Below are 22,261 nucleotides of genomic sequence, written 5' to 3' on the forward strand. Positions count from 1 at the left end.
CTACCTGAATTCAAGAAAAAAGAGTCTTATTGTAGAAGTGTATTATAATAAGAAACTTTATTTTACCCCCTCTTTTTAGGTCTGATGCAGAGATTACGAAACAGAGGGGAGAGAGATCGAGAGAGGGAGCGTGAAAGGGAAATGAGAAGGAGCAGTGGCTTACGAGCTGGTTCTCGAAGAGATAGAGATAGGTAAGTGATTGATTGTTTGGTAATTATGTCCTTATCACCTACTAAATAGGTGAGTACTGTTTTAAAACTACATTCTTTTCTTCATATTGAGGGTATCAGTCTTTTCTCTTTCAGGTTAGGTGTATTCAAATGAATGTGTTACTATTTCAGAGTCACTTCATTGTTGACCATGTCTCACATCACCTCAGTTACTGCAATAGTAACACTTGCTGTGTATCAAAAGAGGAATGTACTTTAGCACTCCACCCCCTGCTACATTTATGCAATGATTAATATGTTAATCGTGGCATAAATGGAAAGGATGCTACACCTGCACCCAATTGAAGATGCCATAAAATGACACACAAACCAGAAAAATGTTCCACATGATGACCATTTTTACACTTGTTTTTTATGGTGCCTTAAATTTAATGTATGGCCTGGGCTGATGGATGACTAATAGTCAGTCCTGGGCCTGGAATCACATGGGAGTCTGAAGCATGGTCCCAGTCTCAGGACTGACAATCAGCTGATTGCTAATCTGTGTCCGAGGTTGTGGTTGGGTGGCAGGGGGTGAAGGGTGCAAAGGGCTTCCCCCACTGGGGATTTTTTAAACTTTGTGCCCAGCAGCTCCTGTCCTGGGACTGCACTGCAGATTTGAACCAGCCCTCATGCAGTGCCAGGCCAGGGCTGACAATTAGTCAATTGACAGCTCCAACCTGGACAGTCAGCTGATTGTCAGCCCCGGCCCCAGATCTCTGTGGGACTGGCTTGAGTTCCCAGTGGGGTTCTGGAGCCAGAGCTGACTATCAGCTGATCATTGGCCTTGAAACCACAGGGGGACCACTTTGAGACACTGTGCAGCTTGTGGCTGGAGCCGACAATCCAGCTGATTGTCAGCCCTGGTCCCAACTGCCTGACTAATAATCCTGGGCTCTCCCTGCACTGGCAAGTAATAGTGGCATGATTAGGATCTGATTTCTGATCCCAAAATTGTGCCCCCTGCCATACACTAATGGTATGGCAGGGGGCACAAATGTGAGGATTGGGAATCAGATCACATTTCACCACTAAATGAATGTAAGCCAAGGACCTTAGAAACAATGTCACCTTATGTGGATAGTGAATAGTCCAAATGCTTCCATCAAAGAACCGAAGAGTTTAGGTCCATTCTTTCCAAACAGGTATGAAAAATGCTAGTTATACAAAGTAGTCAGCACAGTTTTGGTCTGTACGAAAATGATGCTTTCCAAGAGTGTTGTATCTTTCCATCACAGCTGAAGCCATCTGTATGGGGTCTCACAAAGTAAACTCTATTAATATATCAAGTGTTATAACTTTTAAAGGGACTTCAGAAGACAACTTTCCATTGACACAAGACCCTTTAGACCGGCATCAGAAGGGAATCCGAGTGATGATCCAGATCCTCTTCCAGCACATAGACAGGCTCTTGGAGAAAGGCTTTACCCTCGAGTACAAGCAATGCAACCAGTAAGACCATTCTGTTTTCTATAGTTAATGGTTTGTTACTCTGGGCATTTTTCATTTAAAACTTGTTTTATTTGTTTTGTAACTTGCTAAATTAAAATTCTTAACCCATAAGGGTGCTTTTATATGTCCATTGTGACTTTTTTTTAGTTCTTACAGCTTGTATTTCTACAGCTGGCATAACTCTCCACGTTCATTTTACCATTTTTTTTTCCTAATATACTGCACGCTCCTAAATAAGGCCCATGCCTTTTGTGGAAGGCAGAATGCAGAAAAAAGGATTTTTCCGAAGTCATGGCAGAGCTGAATGTATGCAGCAGGTTGCTGGCCCTCAGCCAGCTTACTGGCTGCTTCAGGCAAAAAGTGCTATGTTTCATAATTGGTAGGGTCAGAAGGGACCTGAGCAGATAGTCCTACCCCCTATCCTGGACAGGAAAGAATGCTGGGGTCAAACGACCCTGGCAAGGTGTCTATCTAGCCTCCTTTTGAAGACCCCCAGGGTAGGAGCAAGCACCATAGATTCATAGATGCTAGGGTTGGAAGGGACCTCAATAGATCATCGAGTCCGACCCCTGCATAGGCAGGAAAGAGTGCTGGGTTTAGATGAGCCCAGCTAGATGCCTATCTAATCTCCTCCTTGAAGACCCCCAGGGTAGGGGAGAGCACCACCTCCCTTGGGAGCCCATTCCAGACCTTGGCCACTCTAGCTGTGAAGAAGTTCTTCCTAATGTCTAGTCTAACTCTGCTCTCTGCTAGCTTGTGGCCATTATTTCTTGTGACCCCTGGGGGCGCCTTGGTGAATCAAACCTCACCAATTCCCTTCTGTGCCCCCGTGTTGAACTTATAGGCAGCCACAAAGTCGCCTCTCAGCCTTCTCTTGCGGAGGCTGAAGAGGTCCAGGTGCGCCAGCCTCTACTCATAGGGCTTGGCCTGCAAGCCCTTAACCATATGAGTGGCCCTTCTCTGGACCCTCTCCAGGTTATCCACATCCCTCTTGAAGTGTGGCGCCCAAAACTGCACGCAGTATTCCAACTGCGGTCTGACCAGCGCCCGATAGAGGGGGGAAGTATCACCTCCTTGGATCTGTTCGTCATGCATCTGCTGATGCATGATAAAGTGCCATTAGCTTTTCTGATGGCTTCGTCACACTGCCGACTCATGTTCGTCTTGGAGTCCACTAGGACTCCAAGATCCCTTTCCGCTTCCGTGCCTCCAAGCAGGTCATTTCCTAGGCAGTAGGTATGCTGGACATTTCTCCTCCCTAGGTGCAGCACTTTGCATTTCTCCTTGTGGAATTGCATTCTGTTGTTTTCTGCCCATATGTCCAACCTGTCCAGGTCTGCTTGTAGTTGTTCCCTACCCTCCGGCGTGTCCACTTCTCCCCACAGTTTTGTGTCATCCGCAAACTTGGACAGAGTACACTTCACTCCCTTGTCCAAGTCGCTGATGAAGATATTGAAGAGTATCGGTGCAAGGACCGAGCCCTGCGGAACCCCACTGCCCACACACCCTTCCAGGTCGATACCGACCCCTCCACTACGACTCTCTGGGTGCAACCCTCTAGCCAATTCGCCACCCACCGGACTGTGTAGTCATCCAAGTCACAGCCTCTTAACTTGTTCACCAGTATGGTGTGGGGATACCGTATCGAAGGCCTTCCTGAAGTCTAAGTATGCGACATCAACCCCTACTCCTGCGTCCAGGTGTTTTTGTAACCTGGTCATAAAAAGAGACTAGATTAGTCAGGCATGATCTACCTGCTACGAACCTGTGCCGGTTTCCCCTCAGCATAATTTATCCTGCCAGGCTCTCGCAAATGTGAGCCTTGATAATTTTTTCGAAGATTTTGCCTAGGATGGAGGTGAGACTGACTGGCCTATAGTTGCCCGGGTCCTCCTTCCTCCCCTTCTTGAAAATGGGGACCACATTGGCGCTTTTCCAGTCCTCCGGGACCTGACCCATGCACCACGAGTGTTCAAATATTCCTGCCAGTGGCTCTGCAGTGACATCAGCCAGTGCCTTCAGTACCCTCGGATGGAGCTCATCCGGGCCTGCCGACTTAAAGGCATCCAGTTCCTCCAAGTGACTGCACCATCTCAGGGTCTTCCCTTGGAAGTTGGTTCCAGATCCTAGCCACCCTGACTGAAGTAGCGCCTCCTGATGTCTAGCCTGAATCTACTCTGTCAACTTCATGGCCATTATTCCTTGTTACTCCCAGTAGTTCTCAGGGAAACGGACTCTCCCATTGCCTGCTGGTCTCCCTTGGCCAGTTTATAGATGGCCACCAGATCCCCTCTCTGCCTTCTCTTGTGGAGGCTAAACAGGTTCAGGTCTTTAGCCTCTCCTTATAGGGCCTGCTCTGCTGACCGCTGATCATGCGAGTGGCCCTCCTCTGGACTCTCTCCATGTTGTCCACATCCCTCCTGAAGTGCAGCACCCAGAACTGGATGCAGTACTCCAACTGCAGCCTGACCAGTGTCGCATAGAGGGGGGGACCTGCTCAAGATGCATCTGTGGATACATGACAGGGTGCAATTTAGCCTTCCTGACTGCGTCCCCACATTAGCGGCCCATGTTCATCTTGGAGTGTATAATTACTCCAAGATCCTTTTCTGCCTCTGTGCTGATGAGAGGGGAGTTCCCCAGCCTGTAGGTATGCTGCTGGTTCTTTCTCCCTAGGTGCAGTACCTTGCACTTGTCAGTATTGAATCCCATCTTATTCTCATCTGCCCACCCCTGTAACCTGTCTAGATCCAATTGCAGCCTGTCCCTCCCTTCTAGCATGCCCACTTCTCCCCACATCTTAGTGTCATCCGCGAATTTGAAGAAGGTGCTTTTCACCCCCTCGTCCAAGTTGCTGATGAAGATGTTGAACAGTGCAGGACCGAGCCCTGGGGGACCCCATTGCCCACATCCTCCAGGTTGAAAATGACCCATCCACCACCTCTTCTGGGTGTGGCCCTCCAGCCAATTGGCGACCCATTTGACTGTAGTCATGTTAATTCTTTCAGAGCTGCTGTTGAATTGGTAGTAGTTCTTGGCTGCCCAGTCAGACTACTGCTAGTTTAGCTTCTGTGAAAGGGTTAAAACTGGACTTTTCCTTTCCTGGGTCCTGGAATGGATAGAAATGGCAGCTTGTTACAGCAGAACATCTCCATGCTTCTATTTCAGCAAAATAAAATCTTCTCGAATTAAGACATGCGCTCCAATTTTGGAGGGATGATCTTTGAGAAAATGGTGCACTTGTTATGCAAGTAAATATTGAGTCTGCTAAGATATGGATATTTTGGTAAACTATATTTCAGCACCAAAGAATTTCAGGAAGGAGGATTTAGTTAATAAGATCTTGAACCCTTGTTTCCAGGCATTTGCAAGTAAAATTACAGGAATGCTGTTGGAGTTGTCCCCTGCCCAGCTGCTGCTGTTGCTAGCCAGTGAAGATTCCCTTAGAGCAAGAGTTGATGAGGCCATGGAACTTATTATTGCACATGGAAGGTAAACAAATGCCAAAAACATTTCCAAGAGTGTTTTGTTTTGGGGTTCAAATAAGAGGAAGGCCAGTCTTGTGACTAAAGCAGTAAGCTGTGACTCTCAGCAGTGGTCTGTGGGTTTACTTCCTTTAATAATTGCTTTAGGCAAGTCACTTAATGTCTGTACCTTCAGTTTTCCATTCAGAAAATGAGAAAAGGCTTCCTTTTTCCACACTTAATCTATCCTTTTCTGTTTAGATTGCAAGCTCTTTTGAGGCAAGAACTAATTCTTACAATACACTGCATTCTAAAATGGGGCCGTGACTTTAGAAGCTGTACTTTGTGTACCAGAACCTCATTAAAATGGCTTGTAGTATACATCCTGTGTAGCTATAGCTGCTTGTTGAGGAAAACAAGCTGTCTAAAATCGGTGATTTTTTTTTTTATTTATTTTTTTTTTTTCAACCAGGGTGCCATGAGATCCTTACAGGGGTAGCTTGGGGTGCCATGGACTGTCAGCACTGTGAGGTGTGCAGACACGATTCACCATACAAACCCAGAGGTTTCAAATATGAATCCATAATGTTAAAAACATTCTGACCTGTTGTGGTCTCTCTGAGTTGTTGGCAACGGAAGAATTGTTCTGTTGTTTTTCTGTACAGGCAACCCCTGCTTAACACTGTTTTGCTTAGTGCTATTTCGCTATAATACTCATTTTAAATGGATAGCTGATTTCACTTAGTGCTCAGTGAGTTTCATTATAATGCTCGCGGTTGTCATCTTGGGTTGTCACATACCTTTGGTTTTGCTTAACACTCATTTCTCTTAATGCTTAGTTTTTCAGGAACCAATGAAGAGTGCTAAGTGGCGGTTGCCTGTATTTTGGGGGGGATGGGGGCTAAAATAAAAGGATTCATTTTGATTCTGTATATTATTTGAAAAAAACTTTGAAACGAACAACGTTGCCAAATTTTTATTATGCATTTAGACTAGTGGTTCTCAACCTCATTAAGACTTGAAGCACCCCTCAAAAAATACCGGTTTTTAGTTTTCACTCATTTGACTACAGGCAACCCCCACTTAGCACTCTTAATTGGTTTCTGAAAAACCGAGCCTTAAGAGAAACAAACGTTAAGCGAAACCGAAAGTATTTGATGACCCAAGATGACGACCGCAAGCATTATAATAAAACTCACTGAATACTAAGTGAAATCGGGTATCAATTTAAAATGAGCGTTATAAGTGAAACAGCGTTTAGTGGTGGTTGCCTATATAGTAAATTTCTAGTCCCAGACAATAAGCCTATAATCTAGTAATGTTAAATTGAATCTTGTCTTGCATTTTTTTTCTTCCCCCCTCCCCCCGCAGGGAAAATGGAGCTGACAGTATCTTGGATCTTGGGTTGCTAGACTCTTCAGATAAAGTTCAGGTAAGAGAACTATTCTGCATTAGGTTTATATGTGAGCTGAAAGGCATCTAAGATTCCGTTTATGTTAGTATATATCAGATGCTTCAGAATATATATCAGAATTTCCAGAAACAGGAGATGATCTGCTATTTAGGTTCATTGCCACCTTTTTATCATATAAAATTATATTCTTTTTCGATAAAGTGAGGCTTTGCTGACCAGATGTTTCTTTATCTCTTTACAATATATTTTTTCTAAATAATGAAGTAGCTGCTCCAGAACTTCAAATTCTACTATGACCAAATGTTACTGGCCTTCTGAGTTGATTAGACTTGAATCTGGAGGTCCAGTAATGAAAAGAAATCAGTGCTCAATGGGCAACTAAAATTAGAATAGATATTTAGTTGCTGTTCTAAATGTATCTTATGCTTTTGTAATAGGAAAATAGAAAGAGACATGGCTCTAGTCGCAGTGTGGTGGACATGGAATTAGATGATACAGATGATGGTGATGATAATGCACCACTTTTCTACCAACCTGGAAAACGAGGTTTTTATACGCCAAGGCCTGGAAAAAACACAGAGGCAAGGCTGAATTGTTTCAGAAACATTGGCAGGTACAGTATTTTCCTAGTTTTCACTTATTTGGCAGTTTCTATTTTTGATCTTTTGTGTCTTTCCCAAAGACACAAACTGCAGTAGATGTCTTTACTCATGGGTTTGTAAACCTGGTTTGAAACTAGATAAGGAATTTGAATAGTTAATTATATTAAATGTTTACTTCTTGTTAAAACTTGTGTAATATATTATTACTTGGCTTGACTAGTAATTTTAATTTTGAATGCATCAGAACTGTTTCACTTGCAAGCATTTCAGATCTTAAGACTTACGAAATCTTTGAAGAAATTTCAGGTCACTTGAGCCAAAACTTTTATCGTTCTGTTCCCTTTCACCTTTTCTATTTTTCCACATGTTAGACAGAAGCACCAGGTCAGGGGCTTAAAATGCCTCTGGTGCTAATCGGTATGTCACATAGGCACGCATCCAGTTGGCCAGACAGTAACTGAGTTGGCTGTAATATTATCTGCATCCTTTCATTTGCTATGGATTCTTGGCAAATATAAACCCAAGAATCTTTTCTAGTCTTCAATCATGATTTCATAATCCATTTTAAAGTCTTCCCTGAATGCCTTCAGGCATGCAATTCTCATATAACACTTTCTTTGCTGGTTAAAACTGTCAGTGATAGCAGCACTAGAAAATGCCTTGCAGAAAAGGTTCTCAAACTGTTTCTGTGCCCCTAAAACAACCAGTCAGCTTCAATACTTTGCTCTGTGAATACCTCCTTTTGGTTTTCAGATACTGCCTTAGAAAGCAAATCCGCTTCTTTTCAACGAACTGAGGTTTCTGTGAAGGAGAGCCAGACTAAAAGATCTCCCCTTTCCTATATTTTTCTAAATCAGGAATTTGCAATCTTCAAGGAACAGCAGGCCAAAATAAGGCAGCTGGATCCAAAGGTGGGCCAGCCACTTGTGACCAAGCCACCTGCTGCTGCCCCAACCATCCCTGCTCTTTGTGGAGGACTGCTTTTTCTCAGTTTGGCATCATGAGAAGTGAGAGTTGCAGGAAGGGGATTAGAAAGAGCACAGAGGTGTTGGGCAACAGGAAGTGGCAGTGGCAAAAAAGTTTGTGGGAAAAGGAAAGCTGTCTCACTCCCCCTGCAGCAGAAATGTTGCTGATTTCCAGCTCCGCTGGCCAGATTCAATTCCTTGGTTGGCTGGGCTATAGGTTACTAACCCCAGATCTAGGCAATTTCTCAAGTGTTCTGTTATACATACCTGCCATCAAGGTGACAGCAGTGCAGTACCCCTAGATATGAAGCCAGTAGTTTGGAAACTTTAGCTAGTACACGGCTGGGTAACTGGCACAAAGGGTTAATATGCAGCCCCTGGGCTGTTACCCAGCTGCTGTTCCTTGCATCAGTCTGGCTACAGTAGCCAGTCTCCAGGCTCCTCTGCTGCTTCCTGCCTTGGCCCCAGGGGATGGGACAGTGCAAGGAGCTAAGGGCACGGAGTGGGGAGGATGAGAGGTGGGAGGGGAGAACTCCCAGTACAGTGGGGCATGGGAGAGCATCCATGTGGCAAAGCTGGTATGGCCCACATGGCATGTGGCCCCTGCTGGTGCAACCCCCAGGGCATATGGCTCCTGGGAACTTAGAAGCTGGACCTGAACTGGTACCTAACATTGCTGTGCGTTCACTGAGCAACGTAGGTTACCATGAGTCCATCAGAAACTTCCATTCTGTGTCTGGCTTTTCTATAGAGCAGGGGCTTTCAACCTTTTTTAAAGAGTGCGCTCCTTCTGGGTACACTTCTGGTGGGGGGGGTGACCGGACGCAGAGTGGGGGCAGCTTGCGTGCGGCAGCGGCATGGCCCGCAGAGGGAAGCCGCTGCCCTTGCCCCCACCCCCAGACCTGCTCCTGGGAGGTGGCAGCGCTCTATTCCCACCCAGCTGCGTGTACCCCCTAATCCCCTTTCCAAGTACAAATCCTGCCACAGAGTATCACATGAATCCACATGCAACAGGAGGCATTCACATTATTTAATACCTTATTGGAAGATGCTTCAATATTACGGAAGTGAGAGTAATAAAAGAACCAATACTGAAGTCTTCTGTTTTCACCATTTCTTTCAATATAGAGACCTTGTTGTTTTGGGTGTATTTGTGGTGATTGGTAGGATCTTTTTATCGCATTGGTTCAGCTCCATTGAGAATGTGTGCAGCCAAAAGCGACTGAAATGCTCTGCTTCCCCACTTCATTAAAACAAAGCTTATGCCTGGTGTCTCTTTTCTTGACTGACTTACAGATTTCTGTGCCAAAGACATTGGCCCTAATGGGCTCAGTACCTTAGGATCTATACTTTGGTAGTGTCAGTGCACCTGGCAGGGAGAACATGCAGAGTCATTTTGGAGAAGCTTTTTTCGGTGGCTGCAGAGCAGTCCATGCCATGGGTTTGCTTGGAGCAGAATAGTCCTCTTAAATTTACTCAGCCTTATTTCATGCTAGCTACAGATTCTCCCATTTCCAAAGAGGATTAAATAGTTGCGTGACTGCAATTATTGTTAGTCCTTTGCAAGCCAGTACTTTAACGGCTCATTCAGTCTGAGTGGTGGCTGTTTACAAAACCAAACTCTAATTTTCCCTCCAGATTTATAGGGCACCTATTTTGAATGCTCTGCCCACTTCAAAATATAATTGCTTATCTCCAGATGGGCATCACCATTTGAATTACCAGCCCTACATAAACTGTATTTTCCCAGGCCTTTCTCTCTGTTCTATTTAGTTATGAATCTCTTGCTTAATCCCTATCTTTGTTTTTCAACGTGGCATTGTGTTGCAGTAGGTATTAGGAGTCCCTTGTTTAATTGCAACTGTTCCCTGAGGGGGAAAAAAAAATAAACAAGCTTTTCAATGTCACGGGCTGAGATGCAGCATGAACCATTTCACAAACATTGGTTTCTTTTGGGAATGTTGGGGGTGGGAAGTTGTATCAGGCTTATTACTGGGAAGCTAGCTTTAGCCTAAATTCTGGAGTAATTATTTGATTTTTTTCATTCATTTGAAATACTTCAGCAACTTTCTTTAAAACTAAACATGTTTAAAAATGAGTACAAAAGGGAATGTTGTTTTTAAGAAAAGTATTCTTTATTTTCAGAATCCTGGGATTATGCTTGCTGCAAAATGAACTGTGTCCCATCACACTAAATAGACATGTGATCAAAGTTCTCCTTGGCAGAAAAGTAAGTTGATTATAGAAATCTGAATTTCTTTTAAATGTAAAACATTTTGTTGTTAGGAATGTGAAGTCTGTTTTAAAGCACATTTATTAACATTGACTTCATAGGCATTATGGGCTGGAAGGGACCTCATGAGATGGAGTCCAGCCTCCCTGTCATAGGCAGGAAGTCTGCTGGGGTCAAGTGATCAAATGATTAAGATTGTGCCTGTCAGAAGACAATTTAGTATTTTTTTTTAAATGTAATTAAACTAGCTGTAATATTTTTTTTCTACTTCTTAAGGCTCAAGGGAGTATACTTGGGTGTGCAGAAATTGACAGAAGGGGTATTTCTAATGTAACATGCTTTCATAAAAAAGAGGGGATAAAAATTGATCTGACTTCTTTCTCTTCGGCTCATAAAGTTGAAGAACCAGAGCTGTAGCATTAGCTTTCTCTTGTATCATCTGTCAAAACTTAAAAAAAAAAAAAAGGGGGGGGGGGGAGGAGCAGTGCATTTTGCTTAACATCTCAGGTGTTACATCTAAGGTGTACACATAATTCATTGTAGGCCAATAATTACCTGACTTTATCAAGCTACATCAGTCATTTCTTATCAAATAACTCTTAAATTATATTTGATGCAACAAATGTTTTGTATTATAAAGTGGAGAGAGGTTATTAGCTGTGTTAGGGAGAAGGTAGGGCAGGGTGGCACCTTTCAGCCCAACTCATTCAGAAAAGCCTAAGGTATTGTCTTTTGAGTTAGTTTCTAACCCTGCCCTGCTTTCATTTTTAAATAGTGATCAGAGCACTCTGTTTTCAACATGAATATAATTTTATAAAATTGGGGGAATGAAGGGAGAGAATGGTGACAAATGGGGGGAGGTTGTGGATCCAGAAAGCCCTCCCAAACCAGGCCTATTTCTAAACTAGGAGGTATTTTACCTGCTCTGTCAACTGTAAATTTGAAAGTGCTAAATTTTTTATTTAATGAGATATAGGGGCATCTCCAAAAGTAGGCTTTAGCAGAAGAGCAAACAGCTTTCTTCTGCCTGTTAATAAGAGAAGTGGTGAGGGTTTCAGAAGTGGGACAAAAAATGGGGGAGAGGTCTGCTTGTGGGAGGGCAGGGTGGAATACAGCTGCTTGTCTCTCTGCCTAAAAGAATTTTACAGCTGCTGGGGGAAGTAGTCTTGGTCAAAGGTGCAGTGAGCATCCCTTCACTGTTGAGTGGTTGAGGTGGGCTTTTGAGGAAGTTGTGGTAGCTCTTGTGACCTCCTTCTCGAATTCTGTTGAAAAAACTCTTATGTCTTCTGTTCCAAATTCTATTTAGAAAAGGTGTTCTGTGAGCTCTGGCAAGGTTGCCAACTCTGTAATTTTTTTTTTTTATATATAAGCAAAAGCTCCACATACCTTTCCTCATCCTTTGCCCATGCATTTCAGTCTGGTGTTATGTTCCTGAAACTTCAAAGCATGATGAGATTGGAAATTTTTAACTTTCCTTATTCTTCCGAAAACCTTGTGTGGCCCTCTGGGTGGATTTCTGCTAATGTGGATGTTACACAAACCTAGACTTTGTAACACACACATATATATATAAAAATACATGTTTCATATCAAATATTTACTTTATTTTAGGTGAACTGGCACGATTTTGCTTTTTTTGATCCGGTTATGTATGAGAGCTTGCGGCAACTTATCCTCGCCTCCCAGAGTACAGATGCTGACGCTGTGTTTGCAGCAATGGACTTAGCATTTGCAATAGACTTGTGCAAGGAGGAAGGGGGAGGGCAGGTAGGTACAAGCTAAACTTGGCTTTAGTTTTTAATGTTGCTTGCTTGTACCATGCAAATCTTGGGGAGCATTTTGAAAACGACAAGTGATTTGGGAATATGAGATCTTTTGGAAGCCATTGTGACTTATTCTTAAGCCACAGAAGCATTTTTTTAATATTCCACCTCCTAAGCTGTATGTCCTGTTTCATTTCCATTTCACAGAAATGATCCATCTCACTGACTTTACCATCTTACAGTTATTAAATATAGTTTTTGTTTAAGATTTCCATGTGTTATGGCTTGCTTTAAGACTGAAAAGTACTGTATTTAGTTGCGTAGCCCCACACAATTTATTTGCTGCATACAGTAATAGAAGTACCTTGTAATAAGTTACTTTCCATTTTTGTTACAGGTTGAACTTATCTCCAATGGTGTAAATATACCTGTCACTCCCCAGAATGTTTATGAATATGTCCGGAAATATGCAGAACACAGAATGTTGGTTGTAGCAGAACAACCTTTACACGTAAGTACTCTGTATTGTTTCAGTATATACAGGATTCCTTCCTCTGAAGCTTCTTTCTTCATATGTTCATAGAGTTCATTTTTAATAAAGTTGTCAGACTTCTAAAAGATATTAATATTTAAATGTGAAACACTTGTTTCTTGTCACACAGCTGCCAGCTTAACTTTACAGAGTCCTGAATATGTTGAAAGGTGTTTTTTTTCCATAGGTAGGAGAATTAAGTTCAAAGGAAGAAACTAATTTAGCTCAAAGGCTAGTTAAACTTGAAGATTTATATTAAAAACATTATTTGTGACTTAAGCTTACACAGCACACATCCTACTAGGGAAAAGTACTGTTTTTCCTCTGCATTTGGAAACTTTTATCTTGAAAGTCTCCCATGTTGCTGTGCTTTCCTGTCAGCCTAGGTGTATTTAATCCTTGTAGTTCAGCCAAGTTTAACAAAATAAACTCCAGAATAAATACATAATTTTTTCCAGAACTTCTGACCTTATGTCCACATTCTAGAACATGCAACTAAATAAGACAGAATATTTGTTCTTACCTTTTATTTGGAAGGAAGGAGTGGGGAGGAACGTGACTAAAATCATTATTGTCAAAACTGGTGTTAAACTGTATTTTGGTTTTGGAAGCCACTTTTGAAAAAAAAGACCAGGGGTAGAAATTGCTTCCTTGAGAAATGATTCAGAGACCAATGCTTAGCACACTTTTACTGGGCTGCCAAAGAGGCCACATGATGTTAGTCTTTATATTATTCTTACTATATTATTTGTGTTTTCACCCTTTCAGTGTTGACACAAATGAGCAGTTAGTAGCTCTGGAACTCTCATTTAAAGTTTGAGGCCTAGGCTGCCAGTAATCCCCTGGATAGTCCCCTAGCCTTTTAAATAAACAGTCTTATTTTAAGAAGTGCTGAGCATTTATATGCTCCCATTTAAAATATGTAAACGTCAGTAATTACACTGTAGAACAAAAAGCTGAACCTGAACTGGTGTGTTAACTTTCCAAGCAGCAGAAAATATCAAAGTGAGTTCCAAGCTTCTCTCTGTAGCAGTGGCATTAGCTTTATAGATTCATGGATTCATAGATTGTAGAGTCAGAAGGGACCACAATGGATCATCGTGTCTGACCCCCTGCCTCCGGCAGGAAAGAGGACTGAGGTCAGGTGACCCCAACCAGGTGACTATCGAGCCTCCTCCTGAAGACAGTGACTTTGTGACTTTTTCTGTGTATTATTTGGACCTATTGGCAATTTTTAGAAAATAATTTGTGACCAATGTTTGACCAGTCAATTGACTGAATTTTACTTGACCAGTCAAATTATACCCAACCCTGTGAGAAACATATTATTAGTAATTGCAGTTCTTGTAGAGAAATTTCTTGTTGTGCAATATATCAATCTACTATTTAATACTTTCTCTTGCTGTTACTTCACAAACATGAACCATCTCATTTTATCTGAGTTTCCTTAGAAAGAACAAACACTAATGTGAAAAGAAGAAAATCTAGAGCAGGTTTGTTTAGGAATAGAACTAAGGATGCAATGCAATATTCACTCTGCAAGACATTTCACACTTTAAAAAGAAGGTGAACTAAGATTTCCGTGTTTCATCTAGATTAGCAATTGGAGTAGAATACAATACTTTTATTATAGTGTTTCTGATATCAGGCCAGCACTGTTCTCTCTGTTCTCTTATGCTGAAGTGATTGTCAGTGTACCATATTTAAAGCAATATCAGAATTTAACCAAGTTGAACTGGAGTTACATGAGAGGAAGAAAATGTTTAAAAAAATGCTATCTTCACGGAGAGTTTTAAAATGACATAGCTATGTTGAACAGTTCAGATTCTAGGAAGAAAGAAAGCATTTCTACTTTTGTTGGTTTGTAAACTACCAAATTTGACATAGTGTTATTGAAAGAAAATTAACTCTGCCTGCAGATAGCAGCTTCCTGGTACGTAACTTTTTAGTGCTGTATTAAAAGGTAACAGAAAAATGATGGGTATAAAGTGAATCTTGTAACTCTTTCAGGCCATGAGGAAAGGTCTGCTGGATGTACTTCCAAAGAACTCATTAGAAGACTTGACAGCAGAAGACTTCAGGCTTTTGGTAAATGGCTGTGGTGAAGTAAATGTGCAAATGCTGATCAGCTTTACATCTTTCAATGATGAGTCAGGTATGATATTTTATTCACTTAAAATGTAGCTGTACAAATAGTAATTTAATGTGTTCACCTGTTAGTCTGCCCACTGTTGGGCAAATTTTAACTTTAAAAAAATAAAAAGTTAAAACCACCCCTGTGCTTTGTCTGTCAGCAAATGAGTTAATGCGGCATGTTTAAAAGATCTTCAATGTTGTACCTTATTACTGGGGACCTACCTAAATTGCTCCAGAAGTTAGCAGTGCAGCGGTGCCTTTAATCTCATTCTTTTCACAGCATGGTACCTCCCCTCCCCTCCCCCATTGAGTGGTTGAGGAGCAATTAATGCTTCAGTTTTTGCCTCTTGGTCACTCAGTTGCGGGAGGAAGGTGGCAAAAAGAGTGAGATGAGAGGTGCTGCTGAGCTGCACTGCAAACTAGGATTTAGGTAGGTCTCTACCCGTTATTATCACCTACATCTGAAAATCTTTACCTTCAACTGCAACACTACAATACACAGCTCTCTCTAGGGTACAGCCTTGCTATCTCTTGGGTACCATAATCCATCAGGTTAGGAGATCTTGAGAGTAGCACTTCTTTCCTCCCTCAAACCCTGGTCTTAACTGTATGGTTAATTAGAAATGTGATTGTGATCTAATCTTTTAAAGGATTGTTTTAATGATTTATTACTAACTAGATGTAGCTATTATACCATGAAGCTGTTCTGGTTCTCTTTGCCCAGATTTTATGGAGAAGAAATGTTGTGCTGAAAGAATGTATTTACTGATGCACATACATAAAACAAGTGCCTGCAGTATTCAGTATTCCAGTACACAAATGTAAATGTATTTGTTATTTCAAACAGGAGAAAATGCTGAGAAGCTTTTACAGTTCAAGCGTTGGTTTTGGTCCATAGTTGAGAAGATGAGTATGACAGAAAGACAAGATCTAGTAAGTTGGCCTTTTCCAGTGAAAATTTGCAAACCTCATTGCTTCTCTGGAAGTACTGTTTTTAGTGTGTGTGTGTGATGCAAACGTTTTCTACATAGGTATGATGACAGTTAGGTACCAGTGAGTTAATACACTAGCATTTCAACTGTGGATGCTCAGAAAATGGGTAATGGGATATTTGTCAAAATCCAATCCTCCAAAGTCACACAGTTAAGCACACTTTCAATTTTTCTTTGGGTTTCCAAAATGAATGATGGATGGGGTGACTGTGGACTAGTAGGTTAAACTGGGATTCAAGAAATTTGGATTCTCTTCCTGGCCATGCTCGTGGTCTGGCAAGATTACTCCACCTGTCTGTACCCTCCTGGCTGTAAAATGGGTTAATGGTACTGGTCACCTTAATGAAGTGCTTTGAAAAGCCATGTATATGAGAAAGTAGGGTTGGCAAGCCAGTCAGTTAACTGGTCAAATTGACTGCATATTTTTTGATTGGTCAAATGTTACCAAAAAAAATGTTACCATTGATTAGCAATGTTACCAAAAAAAAATAAAAATCCTTTTTTGTAGTTTTCTTGACAGAATTATGAAAATTTTATTTTTTGACACATTTCTTAATGAAAAATTTGTGACTTTCTGTGTATTATTTGGACCTATTGGCAATTTTTAGAAAATAATTTGTGACCAATGTTTGACCAGTCAATTGACTGAATTTTACTTGACCAGTCAAATTATACCCAACCCTGTGAGAAACATATTATTAGTAATTGCAGTTCTTGTAGAGAAATCTCTTGTTGTGTGATATATCAATCTACTATTTAATACTTTCTCTTGCTGTTACTTCACAAACATGAACCATCTCATTTTATCTGAGTTTCCTTAGAAAGAACAAACACTAATGTGAAAAGAAGAAAATCTAGAGCAGGTTTGTTTAGGAATAGAACTAAGGGTGCAATGCAATATTCACTCTGCAAGACATTTCACACTTTAAAAAGAAGGTGAACTAAGATTTCCGTGTTTCATCTAGATTAGCAATTGGAGTAGAATACAATACTTTTATTATAGTGTTTCTGATATCAGGCCAGCACTGTTCTCTTTTCAGTGGAACCAGGTAAAAGAACAACTTTCTATGACAAGTAGTAGTTGATACCAATAAGAGCAACTCTCCCCAAGTATGTTGCTTTGATAAGGTACTTGTAGCTGAGATGAGCCAATGAGTTAGAGTAAAATACATTGGCAGAAGAATATGTATTAGAGCCATTGAATTGGCCAGTATGCTATAAGGGAATGTTTCATGATCAACCATAATATGTCAGATGTCAGAACAAGGAGTAATGGTCTCAAATTGCAACAGGAGAGGTTTAGGTCTCATATTAGGAAAGACTTTCTCGCTGGGAGGGTGGTGAAGCACTGGAACAGGTTACCTAGAAAGGTGGTGGATTCTCCATCCTTGAAGGTTTTTAAGGCCTGGCTTGACAAAGCCCTGGCTGGAATGGTGTAGCTGGGGATGGTCCTGCTTTTGAGGGGGTTAGACTAGATGATCCCCTGAGGTCCCTTTCAACCCTAATTTTCTATGGTTCTGTGACTTTCACCACTCTGTAGCTTAATGTAAGTTTACATGTGGTTAGACCAGCAAAAGTGATACTCTGCTTTCTGTCCTTTCAGGTTTATTTTTGGACATCAAGCCCATCATTACCTGCCAGTGAGGAGGGATTTCAGCCCATGCCATCAATAACAATAAGGCCACCAGATGATCAACACCTTCCTACAGCAAACACTTGCATTTCTCGCCTTTATGTCCCACTCTATTCCTCTAAGCAGATTTTGAAACAGAAATTGTTACTCGCCATTAAGACCAAGAATTTTGGTTTTGTGTAGAGTAAAAAGTGTGTATTGCTGTGTAATATTACTAGCTAAGTTTTGTAGATTTTCCATTTGTCTATAAAAGTTTATGAAAGTTAATGCTGTCATACCCCTGGTGGTACTTTAATGATTAAATGCAAACATTCCTATACTAGATTTGTAACGTAAAGGCCTAAGGAGCACTAGCAATGTTCTACTGTAACGGCGACAGCATGCTAGTCAGTAACTTCTTGGCCTAGCCCCAGCCAAAGATGACAGCAGAACAATATTATTTACACTGTGATTTATCTTTTTGCTGAGGGAAAATATGTAAAATGTTCTGAAAATTCACTGCTGCCTTTGTGGAAAGTGTTCAGCAAAGGTTCTTGTATAGAGGGAGTAGGGAATTTCAAAATAAAAAATTAAGTATGTTCTGTGTTTTATTTTAACTTTTTTATGGTGTTTAATTTGTGGTTGGCTGCAGTTGTGTATCATGTATATTGAACTTGTAAAAAAAAAAAAAAGTTCTTGACAGTTCAGATCTAAGAGTTGGAATCATTCACTTTTACTTATGAAACCACTTTCATTGCAATTTTTGTTCTTGTTGCATTGAACTCTGGCACATTAGAGATATCATCACTAATATTTTGCATGTAATCTGTACCTTTTTAGTGAGGGTTTTTTTTTTTTTTTTGTACATGCGATGAGGCCAATGCACAGTATTTCATAGTTCACAATCAACACTTTTGTATCCCTATTTCAGTGAGCAGACAGTCAGGAGGTTGTTCCATTTCCAGTTCTACCCAGACACTTGTACTACGTTATCTCAACTGTGTAAACTCAGCCTGGGCACTTTCTGGTAACTGTAAAATGTTTATAAGATCATGATTATTGAAGATACATTTTGGAAAATTTTAATGTTCGTGAGCAGCTTAACTACTTTTGTATCTAGCCTTTTTTAAGTATCTTGTTACAGTTTTTTAATAAAGAAATTACAGACAAAATACCAAGTCATATTGAAGAAACAATAGTTTTTATTTATTTAGCCCTTTATTTGAGCTAGCAGCATACACAAAACACAGTAGCCCACTTAAAATCTGAATTTTGTGCTTCTGCACTGCAATAAACAAAATGAAGAGATTCAGCCCGCATTTTACAGTTAGCAGAGACTTCTGAATGAAATAAGCCAGGCAACCCCTTCTTTCACAGAAAACCTTGGTTTGAACGAAAAGAGGTTTGTTCCAATAAATTCAGGATTGATTTTGATGGAATAAATCTACAAAGTGCATAGCAGAGGGAACCTACTGTGTGTTCATTCTTTAATAACATGGTTTACTGGTTTTGGGGAGGGTAGTCTTTGAACATACAGTAAGCTAGGGCTTGTTTGTCATTTTCAATTTGTATTGCTTAGTGTGACTGCTTAAGAGTTGTAAGGACATTGGGAAAGTATGGAGCGACCCTGGCCACCTCTCCCTATTGTTATTCTGGTACCATAGCTTAGCGGATTGGATTGTTGAAGTGTAGGGAAGCACAGCATGGGTTGGCTTTTGAAAGATGCTACTGTTTTTCTACTTCCTCTAACCCTTTGACCATGTTACAAGGATTTTCCCTTCTGAGGAGAGCTATCGAGATTTTGTCAAAATCTGTCAATGCTGCTTTGTGGCTGAAAAATAGAGCCTTCTGCTTCCATAATGATTCTAGCTTCTGTAGGCTTTGATGAGGGCTTGAATCCAAAACTCTGGTTACTCTGGGAGTTTATACACATGCTCTGGGAGGCTGGGGGAGCTTTAATTAGTGCAGCTCCAAGAGCCATGCTAATAAAGTGCCCAGAACATCACTTATCAGTGTCCCTGTGCTGAAAAATGGCGGCAAGGGCCTTTGAACTAAAACTCATTGAATGAGCTTTAAAGTGCCCTGCAGCCATTTTTCAGCATGGGGATGATGCATGTGACACTGGAGGCTTCTGGAGCGCAGTAATTTCCGCACTCCAGCAGACTCGATTAATTGTGGCTGCTCTGACACGCTGGAATTACAGTGCATTGGAGCAGGCTCCCTGCATATGTATAGGAGCCCTGTGTGTGTTGCATTGACTCTGAAACTTTTGATCAGGCTAACTGTTCCAGACTTCCAAGGTTAAACTGCAGATGCATCAAATGAATCAGTAAAAATATTTCTACATGGATTGTGAAATGTAACCACATCCCCCTAGGAGTAACTCTTGTAGGCAAATACAGAGTTTTTTCTAGTGCTTAGATCATTAGGGCTGGGAGTGTAGTGTTTGGAATCTGCCACTGTGACCTTCAGGGAATCACTAAACTTTGGGCTGAGTCTGTCTAAACCCATAAATTGTACCTCTTTTTTCCTATCCTGGTTCTGTTGTTAAGTTATACAATCTCACAAGTGTGGATGCAGCTATAAAGGTGCTTTACGTTGGTGCACCTATTTCTGTATTTTAAAAAAAGGGGGGAAGAAAACTATACTGGTATAAGGCACCACTATATACTTCGGTAGCATACTAGGGTCTTGCCAGTATAATGATATTGTAGTTTACAAAACAAAATCAGAACATACCTCTAGCCAAAATACATAAAGTTGATACAAAAATTGTGTAGAACAGGTCTCGGATCCAGTTTGTAAAAATGACTCCCTCCCTGGTGAGCTTTATGAGACTTAATGGTGTAAAACCTTCAACAAAAATCCTCTGATGAAAGGCCATATACATGTAAATGATTGTGTATATATGTATTGTGTGTATATGTATATAAATGTATGTGTATGTATAACATATAAATATATGTTATATGTATATATATTTATGTATATAGCTTAAACAGTTTTTTTTTAAATCCTGTACTGTATAGCTAGGCAGAAACTACACAGTGCCTACAGTGTAGTCTTATACAGTAGTTCACAATATATACACACGAAGGCATTCTGATGACATGAATGGAAGGAAAAACTAGAATGATGTATGCTGTCGTCATTGACTTGAAATGTGTATGTTGCTTTATAAATTAGCTTTTTTTCTCTGTATGGTATATTTAAACAATATCAAGGTTTTAATAAGAAAATGTTTATTAAAATCATACACCTCATTTCCCTTTGACTTAAGCCCTTCTGTTAGTTTATTTTTAAGATGTGGTAGAGAAACAAAAGTAAAATGGGAAGATTTTTATAGCATTTAATTAAAATGCTTTATAGTCTACTTTCTCAGATGTTTACAACTGTTGAAAGAGGCAAAGTAGTTACCAACAAAATGTGTTGTTTTAAATATTAACACTAATTATTCCGTATTTTAACTCCAGGGAAAACTGGTCCTATGCTATGCTAACCTGTCAGTCTGGGATTTTAATGATTCCTGTAATGAGTCTACTTCAGCAAAGTTTCATGCTTTAGCCCTGGAATTCTAGATTTAAAAAATTGGGCTGGGTGTTCCTCAGCTGGTATTATTTTCTAGCTGTGTCCTGTTTTGAAATGTCCCTAGAATATACTTGCTTTTTGCTACATACATTTGAGCTTTCTGGTAATTAAATCCACATTTAGTGAAAGAGCAATGAATTAGAAAAACAAAACCAAATAAGTTTCTTGCAAGATATTAGTTAAGCAGCTGTGAGAAACTAAACTTCATTCTTTCCCTTCAGGGGTAGGTGTGGGAGGTGGGTAGGTGTAAGAACATGGTCTGTAATAAATGTTAGGATTTTTGTTTTGATATATTGGCAGTGCACCCATGTGAAGATATTGAGCAGAAAATATTATCATGCCCTTATCTTTAATTCTTATTCAAGTAGGGAGAAATACAGAAGTCATCAAAGCCATCTTCCTATTGCAGATCTGTGCCTAGGGTATCTTTTCTAGTAGTCTAATTTTAAAGCATGTCTGGTATCTTCTGTAACTACTATTCCAGTGGTCCCCAGTTGTATTGAACATTGGGTAACAGAGTTGATTTGAAAAACATGCTGTGGGCAGCAGCGTACTTTATTCTCACTGTCTAATTCAGTTTTAACCTTTCAATTTCCTGTGGCTGTGAGCAGTGTCAGTCTAGGGGGCAGTATGTTGCCAATGAGCTATGATTTTTTTTTTTTAAGGATCTTTAGTCTAATATATTCTACATTTAGGAAGTTTTCTTGTTTTTCTACCTACGTTTTTCTCTTTCATAAAGTCATCTCATCATAACCTGTGTATGGTGTATGTATATCATTATATGTAGTAGGAGGCATTTTTACCTTTCTGTTCTCTGTTCAGTTTTGAGCATATTAACTTCTATCTGCCTTTCTTTTGTATTAGTCAAGCTTTGGAGTGACTAGTTTCACTTCCTCAGTCTTTTCTCTGAACACCTTCAATTTTTCTGTCTTTTTAGAAACTTTTCCCCCCCAGAATGGAATGAAGTGCAGGCAAATCCAAATTATCAACATTTACCTTAACTGGCATTAAGTGCATCTCCAAGTCCAAAGAACCCATAGAAATTGAAATGCATCTGAAACTTACTATATGAAGACTTCAGCTGACACTCCTAACCTTAAACTAAGTGAAATTTATGGATCAGAGCTTTGAAGAGAAGACATGAACTTAATGGTTGTGCATCCCGGAATTACACTGACCTTTTGGTGCCGACACCATTTGCACAACAGACTTTGACCTACTATTTTCCTGAGTTTTCCTAGCCCCCTATTGGTGTTAACTTGGAAATTCAACTAGAAAAATGCTTTTTATTCATAGCCG

General features: G+C 40.5%; 1 protein-coding gene across 1 annotated transcript in view; it reads left to right on the forward strand.

The window, feature by feature from the left end:
• UBR5 (ubiquitin protein ligase E3 component n-recognin 5) overlaps positions 1–20,637 on the forward strand; it is a 149,398-nt gene extending 128,761 nt beyond the window's left edge. The window contains exons 49-59 of the mRNA XM_059723832.1: positions 80–191; positions 1,517–1,661; positions 5,023–5,153; positions 6,497–6,557; positions 6,977–7,152; positions 10,252–10,336; positions 11,951–12,106; positions 12,500–12,613; positions 14,645–14,789; positions 15,618–15,703; positions 17,366–20,637. Of these exons, the coding sequence (XP_059579815.1) occupies positions 80–191; positions 1,517–1,661; positions 5,023–5,153; positions 6,497–6,557; positions 6,977–7,152; positions 10,252–10,336; positions 11,951–12,106; positions 12,500–12,613; positions 14,645–14,789; positions 15,618–15,703; positions 17,366–17,578 (1,424 nt within the window). The 3' untranslated portion in view covers positions 17,579–20,637. The remainder of the gene's footprint in view (positions 1–79; positions 192–1,516; positions 1,662–5,022; positions 5,154–6,496; positions 6,558–6,976; positions 7,153–10,251; positions 10,337–11,950; positions 12,107–12,499; positions 12,614–14,644; positions 14,790–15,617; positions 15,704–17,365) is intronic.
• Positions 20,638–22,261: the final 1,624 nt, after the last annotated feature.

The sequence above is a fragment of the Alligator mississippiensis genome, chromosome 3 (assembly GCF_030867095.1).
Source record: "Alligator mississippiensis isolate rAllMis1 chromosome 3, rAllMis1, whole genome shotgun sequence".
NCBI lineage: Eukaryota > Metazoa > Chordata > Crocodylia > Alligatoridae > Alligator > Alligator mississippiensis.